Below are 15,495 nucleotides of genomic sequence, written 5' to 3'. Positions count from 1 at the left end.
TAGTCCAGCTGTCCATCCCTTCACCTCCATCCATTCTCCTAGGCAATGTCTCACCCCTCACTTTTGGTTCTCTGTTCCCTCCAGGTCTTCAGGCAGGGTGCCTCTGGCCTGATCCCCAGACAAACAGAGGAATAAATCTACTCCACAACACAACTCACAAGAGTCCTGTGGACGGTTATACTAAATTTAAAATACTTTGCTTGGTGTTCATAGCCCTTTATAGCTGACCCTGTTCTACAAATTCAGCCTTAGTTTCAATTTATCTCTTCACTGACCCATGGTTTACAAGATTAAAATTCCTTCTAAACCCTTCTTTTGAGCAGTCAGTTGCTTCTTCCCTTTTACTGTCACTTTCTATGTGTTTTCATGGGTGATTATCACATTGTGTTGTGATAATCTGTTTTGTTTTGTTTAGTATTGGTCCTTATGCTCAGCTAGAATGAGATCTTGAAAGTTGTCAACCATATCTTAAACTTCTTTGTGTCCCAGACACAATGTCTACACCTAATGGACAGTCAATAAATGTTTATTGACAGATGAATGAATGGAATGATGGATAGGCTGTTATGCTTAATCAACTGATAATGTAAACACCCCTGTTAATGCTTGACCCCTGGTAGGCCTTTGATCAATACTCCTTTTGTCTGACAATGCTCTCTCTCTCTCTCTCATTTTAACTTTGGCATTTTTAAAGGTACCATTAGTTGAACAGCTCTTCCGCAAGGAGTTTGAACCATTTTTGAAGAAATGGTATCATGTTATTGGATTAAGTGGTGATACCCAATTGAAAATATCATTTCCAAAAGTTGTCAAATCTTGTGATGTTATTATCAGTACAGCTCAAATCCTTGAAAACGCGCTTTTAAACTCAGAAGAAGGAGAAGATGCTGGTGTGCAGTTGTCAGGTTGGTTGAAATGTTTCTTTCTGGAAACAGAATTAGTAGTAATATGAATGGTAGTAACAGAGGTTGTGTTAATTAAATAATTTTGAAATATTGATTTAAAAATTAATTTTGGTTTAAACTGTTTTCTATTGCTTAAGTTTTTATTAAAAGCCTTCTTTGAGGAAGCAAACAAAAAGTTGCAAGTTTTTAATAAAACCATTTTATTCTGTACAAGAATATTATTAAATCAAACACTTCCTGGACTTTCCATTTACTTTTATTTCTAAGTTTTGACAAGTTCTTTTTGTATGCTAATACATCCTGTTAGATAAGCCTTCTTCTCCATAGAATAAATACAGTCCTTTCTATTTTGTGGGGGATGGGAAGAAAAGGTAGGAAGGAGGAAGGGAAAGAAGTATATATAATCATAATAATTAAATGCAATGTTAAAAAAGGTAAAATTATTCCTCTTTAAATAGTGTTTTCATTTGCTAGAATAAAAATAAAATTCACAAACCTAAAAGTAAGTATTTTATTAAAGAACAAAGTATAATCCTGAGAGTTTTGGGGAATAAGTCATGGTTTAAATTCCATCCCATAACACTTTTCAGGTCTATAAACTTTAAGAAACTCATTTGTTAAATGGGGATGATATCTAACCGGGACAGTTTCATGATTAGAATATATAAACTTCCATATTTACAGGTGGCTAGGATAGTTGCATTTCCCCTTAAAAAGTGAAGGATGCTCCTGCCAGTCTTCTGCCCAAGAAAAGACACCCGCATGGCAGCTCCATTTACTTGCTTAAAGGGACTTTTTTCACTGTACATTGCCAGTATGGCCAAATAAACTATGATGATTTTCTTTTAAGACTTTTCCCTCATCATCATTGATGAATGCCATCACACCAACAAAGAAGCAGTCTATAATAACATCATGAGGCATTATTTGAAACAGAAATTGAAAAACAAGAAACTTGAAAAAGAAGACAAACCAGTGATTCCCTTACCTCAGATACTGGGGCTAACAGCGTCACCAGGTGTTGGAGGGGCCAGAAAGCAAGCCAAAGCCGAAGAACACATTTTAAAAGTAAGTCGTTAACTTTATGCATAACCCAAAGAGCCAAAGTTAGAGCAAATGCCAGTGCTTCTTGGGGAAGATGAAGTCCAAGAATCACGGAGTGAATGAAAGAAAGTTTATGATCATCAGTTAAGTGAAATCTATATGCTTCAGATAAAGTAAATACATTCAGTATTCTACAAAACAGTAATATGCGCTAATGAACAACAATGACACAGAACAGTAGCACAGAAATTAAGGAGAGCAAACATAACTCGGGAAAAACTGGGACAAATGAAATACTTTCTTTTAAATATCTACCCCTGTTGCTAAACTTAGTGATCTATTTGATATAGAAATATGCATAAACTGTGAAAGTTTCTAATTTTCATACATACTCCGTGAGTTTCAAAGTTGCATGTTTTCTTCTGTGCCCTTTTTTGTTCTGTGTGATCCTCAGATTTGGGGTAATTCAAATTAATGAGAAAATCACGATAGGAGAATCTTAAATTAAAAATGTATTTCTTGTCAGCATTGTCCCCTCACCCAAAATGGTAACAACACAAAAAGTGCTTTTGTTGACCTCAAGCATCAAATGATTTCAGAGTAACTCACAAGATATGCTGGCACCCGAGGCAGTTGAATTTGTGTTTTAAGTCCCTTACTTTGAAGGGACTTAAAGTTGAAGTCAGTAAATATCATAGAGTAGACGGAGGCACAATTATTGGCTCCAAGGTATAACTTGTTGCTAGGATTAAGGACTAACTCCAATCCAAATCCAGGCACGTGCGCTTCGGCTGCTCCTAGCGTTGCACTGTCCTCTTTTATGCATAGAAGAAAGTAGTAATAAGACGCTTGGATGTCAGGATGGCCTTTAAAATGCCTCATGTAATACGATTATCTCATAACCAGCCTCTGCAATTTGATGCACTCTCTCCACAGCCATTTTTCCAGCTGGAAAATGGAATTTAAGGAATGAAAATAAATACATTTTTTCCTGAAATTTTCCACCAACTTGATTTAGAAGTTCCTTTTTATTCTCTCAGGATAAATGTTATTAGTTAATCAGATCCACAGTAAAGTAATACTAAAATGCTATGTTTAGCAAATCATGCTATCTATTTCTTACATGAGAAAGAATTCCTCATTGAATCAATTGAAAGGGCAAAGTAATTATTTGAATATTGAAAAATATCTTTTTTTCCAGATATGTGCCAATCTTGATGCAGTTTCCATTAAAACCGTGAAAGAAAATATTAATCAACTTAAAGACCAAATAAAGGAACCATGCAAAAAGTTTGTAATTGCAGATGACACCAGAGAAGTATGTGCTTGAAATTTTATGTTTATTTGATTGAAAGATGCAAAGATTATTTTATACTGACCATCTGAAATATATTATTTCAAATTTTTAGCAAAGAATTATAGTTTTATTCTTCTTTATTGATATTGGGAAGAAAAGCCCTGCTGTGAGTTCTCTCTTCAATCCTTCTTTTAGCTCTCTGTGTTATGTGAAGAGTAGCCCACTGATTGGTTGACTACATAGAAGCCATGATGGGTGAGGGAGGGGAGGGTTGTATGGCCAAACTAGAGGGACAACCATGGCTTGTTTTGTTCTTTTTACTTTCTTAGTGAATTCCAGAATTGGTTTTCTGACATTGAACAAAGCCATTTTTCTGCTACCAGATCGTAGTTGACAATGATAATGAGACTCCTACCTAATTGGCATGTTTACTTTATTAGGGAAATCCTCATGGTAAAGAAGTGAATATTTACTTTAATGGTGTTTTCGTGATGAACATTTTCATGGATTATAAAATCCAACTAAGGGTCAGTTTAGACATTGTGACCAGTACATTATGTCAATAATGTCTCTTGTAAAATATACCAGGCATGATACATTTTAGCTGTATGTACTTGATAATGGGTGTAATCTTTGAAAATCTACCTCGTAAAGATGTTGGATATGAACTGTACTTAATAGATAATATTGTGTTTGAAATGTAGTAGGCACTAAACCAATATTAGTAACCAATCTCCATAGATCAATTTTGGGGTGGGGGGAAATTCTCAAAAGGAGTACTGTCTATTCCAGCTGAACTAGCCCATTTGAATGTACTTTATTTTTCTTCACTTTTTGTTACTTAATTCAGTTTTATTTGATAAGTTAAAATGCATGTTTCTACTCATAATCATTTTAAAAATCCACAATATCCTCAGGATATATTAAAAGAATTCGCCATCTTACTTTTAAACTTAATTAACTTTTGGTATACTTTTTATTGAAGCATAACCCATGTACTGAAAAGTACCAATTCCTAAGTGTACAGATGGTTGAACTTTCCTAAACTGAACACACCTGTATAAACAAAATCCAGATCATTGCCACAACCCCCAACACCTCCCACTCTCCCCTCCAGTCACTCACCCCTCTAGGAGAACTGCTGTCATGACTTCTAACACCAAAAAGGGGTTTGACTGATCTTGAACTTTATGTAAATGAAATCCTATAGTATGCACTCTTCTGTGTCTGGCTTTTTTCAAAACTCTGCCTTTTAACTCTTTATTTTGGTAGAAATTATACTATAACCAATTCTTCTAAAAAAGGAATGTTTCTTAAATGAGATTACAGGCTTTCTAAATAATTGGGGCATTACTTTAATGTATGTTTTTAAGGTTACTATTATCAATCAAAGTGTATATATTATTCATTAATTTTAATTTGTCAGACTTTTAAAATGAAATTCCAGCAGGGATACATGGTGTTGGTGTGGCTTGAGGGTGGAGGGCAGAGGTGAAAGAGAAGCTGACTAAAAAGTCCATGTACAAAGACATGATCAGAGATGAGCTTGTTACTTTGTCTAGATAGATTCTGAATCAAATTTATTACAACACAGAAATTATTTTAACAAATACTGTTACTCATTTAACAATATAAACATGTAAGAATAAGTGTATAATTTACTTTTAGGACCCATTTAAAGATAAACTTCTAGAAATAATGACAAACATTCAAGCATTTTGCCAAATTTGTCCAATGTCAGATTTTGGAACTCAACCCTATGAACAATGGCTCATTCAAATGGAAAAAAAAGGTAATTTGGGTTTTGACCTAACAATTTATCCCACATTTATGCCAGGATTCCAGATGGTGTATCACGTAATCCCAAGCAAACTGAAAGCAAATGGAATAGCAAATGGAATTTCTGTGTTCTAAGTAGGACAAGGATAAACACGTTCTCATTCCTTACTAAGGAAAGAGGCACCAATTCGTCTGTTTTCTCTTTATCTCCAGTCTTTCACTTATTGTATATTTAAAATATTAAGATAAATATTAACTTCTCTATCTCCAAACAGAAACTCAATTAATATGTTTGTCATGCCATTCTTCTGAGTCAGCATGAATCAAGTGCATGTTCTCGCTGACACAGAACATGAGTAGCAAGTCGAGGAGTCAGAAAACTTGCTTTCTTATAGTGCTCATGGCACATTTTGATCCTTGATTTGCTCGTTTCAGAAACAAGGTGAAGCCTATTTTCAAGTCACCATTATAAACATATTCAAGTCCACAGCACAGTTTGGTGGGCCAGGGGGTGGTGTTCTATCATCGCTTCACTGTACACAATATATTCTTTCATAGCTGCAAGAGAAGGAAATCGCAAAGATCGTGTTTGTGCAGAACATTTGAGAAAGTACAATGAGGCCCTACAAATTAATGATACAATTCGAATGATTGATGCCTACAATCACCTTGAAGCTTTCTACAGTGATGAGAAAGAAAAGAAGTTTGCAGTCCTAGAAGATGACAGTGATGAGAGTAGTGACGGTGGTGATGAAGATGAGGATGATGAAAAGAAACCTTTGAAACTGGATGATACAGATCGATTTCTCATGACTTTATTTTGGGGTAAGAATCAGTGTAACATTTTTGCATGGTCTCATGCATTCACCACCTCTTTGGGATGAGCCCACTCCTTCTCAAGAGTGCTCCAAAAGACCCTCTTAAAATAGTCTTTCATTTTGAAAGAAGTCCCATTCATATTGGGGCTATTTCTAATTGATGTGATCAGACTAGTCATAAGCTGTATGATCACAATCATTCTTTTTTAAAACTAGCCTGATTATTAGATATGGCACAAGATTAACTGTAGTTGAATATCTTAGTACATCATTATATAAAATCTTCCAGTGTAATTATTCACGCATTTTACTAATTTAAGTGAATTATTTCTTAAAGAAAACAAGAAAATGTTGAAAAAGCTGGCTGAAAACCCAGACCATGAAAATGAAAAGCTGACCAAGTTAAGAAACACCATAATGGAACAATATACAAGGACTGAGGAATCAGCACGAGGAATAATTTTCACCAAAACACGACAGAGTGCATATGCCCTTTCCCAGTGGATTACTGAGAATGAAAAATTTGCAGAAGTAGGAGTCAAAGCCCACTATCTGATTGGAGCTGGACACAGCAGTGAGTTCAAGCCCATGACACAGGTGTGAAAATTATTTTGGAATTTTTTTCTTACGCTGTTCTTTCTTTTCCCAAAAGGGATAGTTGTAGTCTTTTTTTCATCAGTCCTTTCACCAACCCACAGATAATTTTATGGAAAGAAACACTTGTTCTTGAAAGAAAATATGAGTTTAATAGCAATCTAATCTGTGGTATTTAATAGGCTAAGCATTGTTCTAGAAGTCATTTTGTTTCACATACTTGAAGGAACTTTCTAAATTGAATTTCCTTTGCAAAAATGATTGACATTTAAGCTAAATAACAAAATGGGAAAATGATTGCAATATAACATCAAGTGGAAAAATAAAATTCCCACAGAAATGTGTGCTTATAATCAGAACTATGTAAAATATGTTTGCATAGTATGAGATCTGTAAGGGAGCTTGGGAAAATTAAGACATTTGATGTGTTAGAGATCTGGGACCATGAGAGGTTTTCTTTTGCTTTAAAGATTTTGTTTTGTTTTGTTTTCAATTCATTGTACTACTTATATGCACAGTAAAAACAAACAAACAAACAAAAAACCTTGGGAGAGAAGAAAAGCATTCATAGACGTTAAAAGCATGGGTGAAACAAGGACGGTTTAGGGTAAAATGTTCTTCTGAAGTCACATTGACCTTGAGTCTTGCTGGACAAGAGAACACTTTAATTCTCTTATGGGCTTCATCATTTAGTCCAATGGAGCAAATTAAATCTGTTTTAATGTTTGCTGAAAAGACATAGTTCTTGAAATTGCCTACCATGACTCTCGATACATTCTGTACATGTTCTCACATTACAGTTGCCTCTAAAATTTATGCCAGAGAAAGCACTGTTTTCCTTGGGGAAGGAGTTTGCTTTCTTCTTTATGATGAGAGTCAGTATACTTAACATGTTTCCCTTTTTGCCCTGGCTTCCTGGAAACTCACAGGCAAAACTGAAGTTCATTCTCTCAGCCTCTGTGTCAATCCTTATAAGTAATACGTCTGTACTCTTTCACTTCTAGTCCTGTTTTTTAGTTTCTATTATATTAGCCTTAGTGTTATGACTTTGCTTTTATGTGGCCTCAACTCCTCTTTGAAAAGAGGTGGAGTAAAAATGGAAAGTAGACATTCAAGCTACTTTTTGCTCCTTATCCATTTCAGACCTGGTGGCTGCATGCCAAAATATAGAACACACCCCCTTGGTCACTCCCCACATCCTCATCACCTTAGGCACTGAGTTGAACTTACCCATTGGGAGAGGAGCTAGGCATCGACTTGATGTGATTTGAGGGTCTGACACTGTGTCTGAAGTTCTCGTAATTAAAGTTACTCCTTTGAAATAAGGCACAGCATCTGCTAGAATCCAAGGACTGGTAGGTCTTTATCAGTGGGCCTGAGCACAAGAAGCAGAAATTATCCGAGAATATGAGGAAGGGAGCTTTCTGCAGAATTCTGCAGCAGATAGGTGTCAAATAAAGACACATGATGTAACATCTGGCTCTGAAAAGAACGGGAAGGAGTCAGGAGAACACACAGCCTGTCTGACTGACGTGTGCATCTCTGTTTAATGTATGGGGGCAAAAGATAGTGTGAATATGCAGCTAAGGCCTCTGGACCAACAGCTTTTTAAGAACCGTTACGAAGAACTACGCTGGCTTCGCCAGACGCTAACGCGTCCCTCCTATGCAAGGGCCAAAGTATGTGTTTAATTTCTTTACCTGTATTAACTTTCAGAATTCAGATTTTTTCCCATGTAGATATAGCTGTCTCAATTATGTTTTTAATAACCTGTTATTTCATTTGTATTTTATTATCCCTTTGAACAGATAATATATTTGCCTCTTTCAAAATCATTAAGTTCAGGGCTCCCCATTGTCCTCCAGCCTTCCAACTCTCCTCCCTGGAGGCAGCCAATGTTTTCAGTTTCTTCTAGGATTATTTCATATGTTTGTTTGTTTTTTTTCTCAAATGACTCTTAAAGTGACCAAATGCAGTATACAGTGTATGTTTTCTCTGCAACTCAAAATTCGACTATCTTTAAAAGTGTCACTACATCTTATTCTCTGACTATTAAAAGATTCTGAAGTCAACACAGTGAAAAGCAAACCCCACTTCAGTTTCTCATCACCGTTTCCTCTTGTCAGCTGAGAGCACCACCTCCTTTCTTCCTCGCAAGTCACCCATCAGTTTATTTCGCTGGCATAAATGATGACCTTCCCACCTCCAGACTGATGGATGGAAATATTTTTGTTATTGGGTGGTAATCCCAGATTGGAAATCAAATGTTGTCTCCCCATCATGTGTTTGTTCAGTGCCAAAAACAGATGGTAGCAAATCCGTGTATGATCTAATCCTTGGATTTACACTGACCAGTTGCAATTTAATATTTCTTTTCCTAATTAGAAGATTTTGATGTGTTTTGCATTACATTTAATTTATTAAAATGTTTCTCCAGAATGAACAAAAAGAAGTCATTAGTAAATTCCGCACGGGGAAAATAAATCTGCTTATCGCTACCACGGTGGCAGAGGAAGGTCTGGATATTAAAGAGTGTAACATCGTTATCCGTTATGGTCTCGTCACTAATGAAATAGCCATGGTCCAGGTACATTCAAATACCTCAACTATGTCAATTTTTGATCTTATGTTCTTGTTTTGTTTTCTTTTAGTAAAACAGCACACATAGCTTTAAAATATGTTTTCCTACTAAAAGAGAAATCAGTATGTATGCAAATATTGAATCATTATGTTGCACACCTGAAACTATTAGTGTTTTATATCAAATATACTTTAATTTAAAAAAAAAGAGAAATCTTGAAGAGCCATGTAGTACTGCCTTTATATTGTTGTTTAATTCATCTGACAACCAGATACTTGTTGTATTTTTAAACAACTCTTCTTTGGTTGTTATTTCTGTGTCTTAAAACTTTTTAGGAGCATGACACATGGCCCATCTCTAAGAGTCAGAATAGGCGTCCTCATTCCTAGGACATCTTTGATGCCCCAGCTGGGCCCGGGATCTGAAGCGCAGTGTCGGGCAAACGCCTGACAGAGTAACACATTGAACCTCAGGGAGCCCTACTGTTTTAGCATTTTCCTTTATTACTCTTTCAACTTTTCCCTATGTTTGAAATTTTTTATAATTAAATGTTGAGGGAGGCCGACATATACATGCAAAAAAGAAAAAATTAGTGAAATGTCCCAGTTTTCATTCAGTTTCACTTTATTTCTTGCCCACACTATGTTAACAATATAATTGTTACCTTTTGTTGAGTATGTGTGAGAATTGTGCTGATGAATAGAGATAATATTATTCCTATAAAATTAGCTGTTTTTTTTTTAATACTTTAAATTGCATCCTTGAATGGAAAGCAAGTCATGGAAGACTTAAGATAACCAGACAGCCATCAAATTAAGTATTGTATTTTAGGAGTTGATGTGTTAGTCAGTGTCTTATTACTCAGAATGCATTTTTCATGGGGATAATATTAAGTTCGATAGTGAGGTTCCAGGGCAAGGCCATTACATTTTCTGTTATTCAAAATGTACGTAAATATTGTTACTTTAATTAAAAGATTATAGACATTTATCACCACGTTGAGCATGTTTTCATGGAAAAATGTGCTCAGCTTGAAGGTAGGGTGCCAGAACAGAGTGGCATGCTCCACAGCCCTGGTGTCAAGGTCAGAGGTGCCGCTTCTCCCCCATTCATCCCTTCTGTCAGGCACGGGGAGTGGGGCTCCCCCAGCCCAAATCACATGATTCCCAGGGTTTGCGAGGGGGTCCTTGGGGACAGAAAAGCTGGACAGGATGGTCTTGTGTAATTGAGGCCTTTAAGGGCTGCTGGGGATCCAGCCATCATCACTTTAGAATGTTGTTTCTGCACGAAGTGCATTTGGAATTTCAAATAGCCAATTTACAAAACGTGAATAATAACTGATTTTACTGAGAATGGAAGGTTCATTTAAGACTGAGACACTGAGCTATGAATGTCATTTGAGGACAAACATAGGTGAGTTCCCACGGCATAGCCCTTCATTCACTTGATTTCTTTATGTTCTCCAGGCCCGTGGTCGAGCCAGAGCTGACGAGAGCACCTACGTCCTGGTTGCCCAGAGCGGCTCAGGAGTTATTGAGCGTGAGATAGTTAATGATTTCCGAGAGAAAATGATGTATACAGCAATAGACCGTGTTCAAAATATGAAACAAGAGGAGTTTGCGCATAAGGTATTGTCCCGGGCCAACTCTGAACTTAGTTTTCACTTTACAGGGGCTGCGTGTGTTTGCCATTGATACCTCTGCAGCTAAGTCTCCAGACAGACATTGTGCTGGATTATAAATTCCAGTTTGATGGGGTATGCAAAGTCCAGATTCAGATGCAAAGACTCTAGATCCATGGTGGGCAGAAATTGTCAGGGAGCCATTCTATAACCTTTGATCATACAGATTTAGGCTGCCGTTGCTCCAGAAAGATGAGTGCAACTCACTCATCACTTATTCAACCCCACCTGGTAATTTTGGTTTGGTCTAATTTGATTGTACAGGCACAGTTTTTTGTGGTTTTTTTCATCCCAGAAATATTTGTGAAACACCTGCTGTGTGTCAGGCAGCATTCTAGAAATAGAGGACACACTGGCAAACCATGCAGATAGACCCCTGCTGCATGGAACTTATATTTTAGTATGTAATAGTGAGGTTTAAGGAAGAGAAACAAACAGAAATAAAGCAAGAAATACATCATATGGAGAGATGTGCTGGAGAATTAGAATAGGACAATGTGGAACAAGCCTCCAGGTGGGCCCTTCATGCTGGGTGTTTGGGAGAGGCCTCTTCAAGGGAGAGACGTTGAGGCTAGCCCTGAATGTTAAGAAAATACGTAATTTGTCATCTTGCTGCATCTCAGTTTACTAACATAGAGTCATTTGAGTTGTGAGAGGAATGCGGTGAAGGAAGAATGTATTTCTACAATATTTCAGGAAATCCCCCATACCACTGAATTAAAGACTGTAACTACTATAATAGCAAACAATCCATTTAGAAGAAAATTCACACCCTTGCATATGGGTGTGAATGTTAGTTTCTTAACATTGGAATTGGCTTTCCCCTAAATAGAGTTTCACGAAAGGGATGCTTTCAAATTGGTGTGCATTGCTATAACCAACTCCAAGGTTTCCTGGCCAGGTTTCTACACGAATTTATATTTTAAAACCCCTTTAAATATAAGGCAAACCAAACATTTTATGGTGTCAAATCAAACATTTGTGGCCATATAATACCGCTGGAAAGTTTTTGCTTTACATTTAAAGTCCTAAATGAATAAATCAAGTGGGATGATTTCAAGGACTGATGTTTCAAGACCAGTTGTTGTGTGTAAACTCTAGAACCATTTCTGGAGTTTATGCATCACATTTTCCCAGCTACTCTCTAGAGCAAGACACAGCCCCTTTGGGTTCCCTAGAATGAACTGCCTTTTTAGGTCTCCTTTGGTTAATTGACCTACCATCCTAGAACTACTCCAGGTAGGCAGACTCAGAGCAGGGATGGCCATGATGTGGGGTACATGCCACCACTGCTCTGTTCCAAGTCCCCAGCAGACTTTGCTATCAGCTCACAGCACTCCTTTCTTCTGATTTAAAAATCCTTCTCAAGACAATGTCCAGGCAACCACTAATGAACGATTCAGGCAACCACATGTAAGGTGAGGTCATTTTTCCATGTCATATACAGAGTTTATACATAACTAAAAGCTTCTTAAACCAAATCAGACTTCTAGGAGCAAGTTGAAGATATTAAACACTTTCCCTGGCATTGCCCCGACAACTCTTGCTGTGTTATTACGTTTTATTTGGACTTAGATTGATTATAGCTGTGGCTCCATGTATTTATTATGATTTCTTTTCTTTTTTTCCCCTCCCTAATTGTCTTATATTCTTTACTATTTTAGAGCTATTCTTTTAGTCTCTGATGTCCTGGTTACATATCCAAACACTGACCTTGGTTTTGTTTCTTTCTCTCACACTAATAGGTGTTTCTTAATAGCCTACATGTATGTGATCCTATCCCAGATCGCCTCTTAATCAGCTCACTGAGCCATAGATATCCTGCAAGAACAACCTTATTAAACTTTTAAGGAACAGAATACTTCAATCCATCATATTGTTATAATTTACATAGGAAATTAGTCTTTGTACTTGTCTGATTAAACCGTGCTGTAATCCAGCAGGTGCACTTGCAAGGTTTTCTTCTCTTTTCTGTGATAAATCTGGCTACCTCAAATCAAGGCTGAAACACAGAGGTGAGAGCCAAAGAAATGGGCCATTCAGCTCTGTTCATCAGCATGATGATTTTACTGAAAACTTCCCTTCGGTCTTAAGGAAAGCAATAGATTCCTCCGCAATTTAATATAAATTTGTTATCTCCAAGAGGTTTAGTTTGGAGGTAAATTATTTAAGACCTAGGTTTTTCTGCTACTGTGAAGTTGTGGAGGTCTGAGAACTGGCCAGTCCCTCTCTCAAGTTTTGTGTCTCATAAACGACCTGTATTGTCTCTGTTATGCAGTAAGTTTCTCCACTAGCCACATAATCCAGAATATAAAAATTTAAGGATTTATTCTTTCATATAACGAAGGTAGGCAATCTAGACCCATACAACAGCTCCATGATGTCGTGAGGAAGCCAAAACTCTTCTCTCCCTCTTCTCTGCCCTTTTATCATTTGGCTTCCATTCTGGAGATCAGGGCTTTTATAATTTAAACTGCCACATGTTCACACTAAGAAGAAAGGAGGAGGAAGATGGAAAAGGCGAAAGTGCAATGCCAGCTATCTGATACTTAAGGAACCTTTCTGGAAATTCCACTCAGTATCTTCTCATGGCTCAAAGGCCACTGGCTTGGAAATGCAGTCATCTAGCTAGCAGAGTTCTACCTAGAATAAAATTACAGTTCTGTTCCTAGGAAGAGTGGCTACTTGGTGGGAAACTAGTAGATTCTACCACAAATATAAAAAGAGGAGATGTACTAAGATAGCAAAGGGCCTGGAAATTATAATGTATGAAGAAAAATGGAAGAAACTGGGGGCTTATCACAGATAACAGACAACTAAGGGTGGCGAAGTAACAGTGTTTAGTTCTTTAAAGAGACTCCATGTGGAAGAAAGAGTAGACTTATTTTATGAGACAGAATTAAAACTAATGGAGGAAGAAGATAGAGGGAGAGTTTTTAAATTAAATATTGCCAAAGACTTTCTCACAATAGAACTTTTCTAAAATCAAATAGGCTGTGTTTTGAACAGCCGAAGATTCCTCATTTCCCTGATTACAGAAGATTCTATGCTAAATTATTTGGGGGCTGTTGCCTCATTATGTTTATTTCTAGACTGTGGGCTAAGGTATACTTTCACAACTGTCTAAGATCTCTGAATTCCAGGCACTTACTTCAGTGAAACTATATTTTTAAAAAAAGCATTGAATATTCTTTTCTTGATGCAGATTTTGGAATTACAGTTGCAAAGTATAATGGAAAAGAAAATGAAAATCAGGAGAAGTATTGCAAAGGAATTCAAAGACAGCCCATCCTTAATAAGTTTTCTCTGCAAGAACTGCAGTGTTCCAGCCTGCTCTGGAAAAGATATCCACGTAATTGAGAGGATGCACCATGTCAATATGACACCAGAGTTCAAGTAAGTCCAGGAAGACTCAATTTTAAGTTTCTTTATAAGGGAGGAAGCAGATTGTATTATGAATGTTCTTCCAAAATAGTATAAATGAGATTCATTATTTTTCAGAACTTCCCCTCCTTCGCCCCTAAATTACATCCCTATTTCAAGTGCCCATTTTTTAAATATATCACCTGGGGCGGGAAGAGAGACTTGTAAAACCCAAGGCCATTTTGATCCAAGGCACATCAGTTTGTGTCTGCTCGTATTTGTTCTCAAATTCTTGAACAGCTTAAGTCTGGTTAAAATAATCAGCCAACTTGAAAGAAGCCACAAAAGGCAACATACCCCTTGAGAGGTGTCTGTGAAAAGAGGGCCTCTGCCTGGTGACCTGGGTAGAAGGAGGGAGAGAAGGAACAGGGTGTGAGACAGCATGCACGGGGCTGAGCGGCGAGTCCAGCAGCCAAGGGCTGTGTTATTGTTCCTCTGCAAATTCTCAGGGGTGATTCTGACTCCTTGGTAATTTTAGGAAACTGTATATTGTGAGAGGAAACAAAGCACTGCAAAACAAGTTTGCCGACTATCAAATAAATGGCGAGATAATCTGCAAAGAATGTGGCCAAGTAAGTAAATTACTGTGGGTTTAATTTTACTTTGACCAAACGGAATTCTTAATTGAATGTGCATTAATTTTTTCCCTCATTCTCTCTTTTGTTTTCCAGACTTGGGGAACGATGATGGTGCACAAAGGCTTAGATTTGCCTTGTCTCAAAATAAAGAACTATGTAGTGGTTTTCAAAAATAATCTGGTAAAGAAACAATATAAAAAGTGGGTAGAATTACCGATCACATTTCCCGATCTCAACTATTCAGAATATTGTTTGTTTAGTGATGAAGACTGATGTTCAGTTCAAGATTCCTTTCAGATATTATCAACTTGACACTTAATATGATATTGATTACTATTTTCCTTATACCACAGAACTGAAGTGGGAATTAATAAAATCATTGCTTTACTCTGTGTTGAGCTGTATTTGGAAGAAGATAATATATTATGCTTTCAATTTCTGTCTTGTTGGTGGGCAGAGGGAAAGAAAAGCTACCAGTCATTCTCATCAGTTGGAGCGTTACAGTACTGGGGGAAGAATGCTGGAGTATAAATGAGGATCCAAGGCACCAATCTCAGTCCAGAATAAAATTAAGCAAATCAGTTCGTCTTTCTGAGCCAGTCTCCTTATTGGTGAAATGATTTTAGTGTTATCTGCCTTTGCTTTTACTAGTTTTCTATTGCTGCATAACAAATGACCACAAACTTAGTGGCTTCAAACAACACCCATTTATTATTGCACATGTTCTGCAGGTCATGGGTCCAGGCAGGTCCTCTGCACAGGGTCTGAGAGGACTGAAATCAAGGTGTCAGCCAG

At 37.1% G+C, this 15,495-nt stretch overlaps 1 protein-coding gene across 1 annotated transcript in view; it reads left to right on the top strand.

The window, feature by feature from the left end:
- IFIH1 (interferon induced with helicase C domain 1) overlaps nucleotides 1-15,281 on the top strand; it is a 50,795-nt gene extending 35,514 nt beyond the window's left edge. The window contains exons 6-16 of the mRNA XM_010985569.3: nucleotides 695-905; nucleotides 1,756-1,973; nucleotides 3,151-3,267; nucleotides 4,915-5,038; nucleotides 5,584-5,850; nucleotides 6,181-6,440; nucleotides 8,875-9,024; nucleotides 10,485-10,646; nucleotides 13,905-14,095; nucleotides 14,601-14,694; nucleotides 14,794-15,281. Coding sequence (XP_010983871.2) covers nucleotides 695-905; nucleotides 1,756-1,973; nucleotides 3,151-3,267; nucleotides 4,915-5,038; nucleotides 5,584-5,850; nucleotides 6,181-6,440; nucleotides 8,875-9,024; nucleotides 10,485-10,646; nucleotides 13,905-14,095; nucleotides 14,601-14,694; nucleotides 14,794-14,973 — 1,974 coding nt within the window. The 3' untranslated portion in view covers nucleotides 14,974-15,281. The remainder of the gene's footprint in view (nucleotides 1-694; nucleotides 906-1,755; nucleotides 1,974-3,150; nucleotides 3,268-4,914; nucleotides 5,039-5,583; nucleotides 5,851-6,180; nucleotides 6,441-8,874; nucleotides 9,025-10,484; nucleotides 10,647-13,904; nucleotides 14,096-14,600; nucleotides 14,695-14,793) is intronic.
- Nucleotides 15,282-15,495: the final 214 nt, after the last annotated feature.

The sequence above is a fragment of the Camelus dromedarius genome, chromosome 4, assembly GCF_036321535.1.
Source record: "Camelus dromedarius isolate mCamDro1 chromosome 4, mCamDro1.pat, whole genome shotgun sequence".
Lineage (NCBI taxonomy): Eukaryota > Metazoa > Chordata > Mammalia > Artiodactyla > Camelidae > Camelus > Camelus dromedarius.
This window is presented reverse-complemented; position numbering and strand designations above follow the sequence as displayed.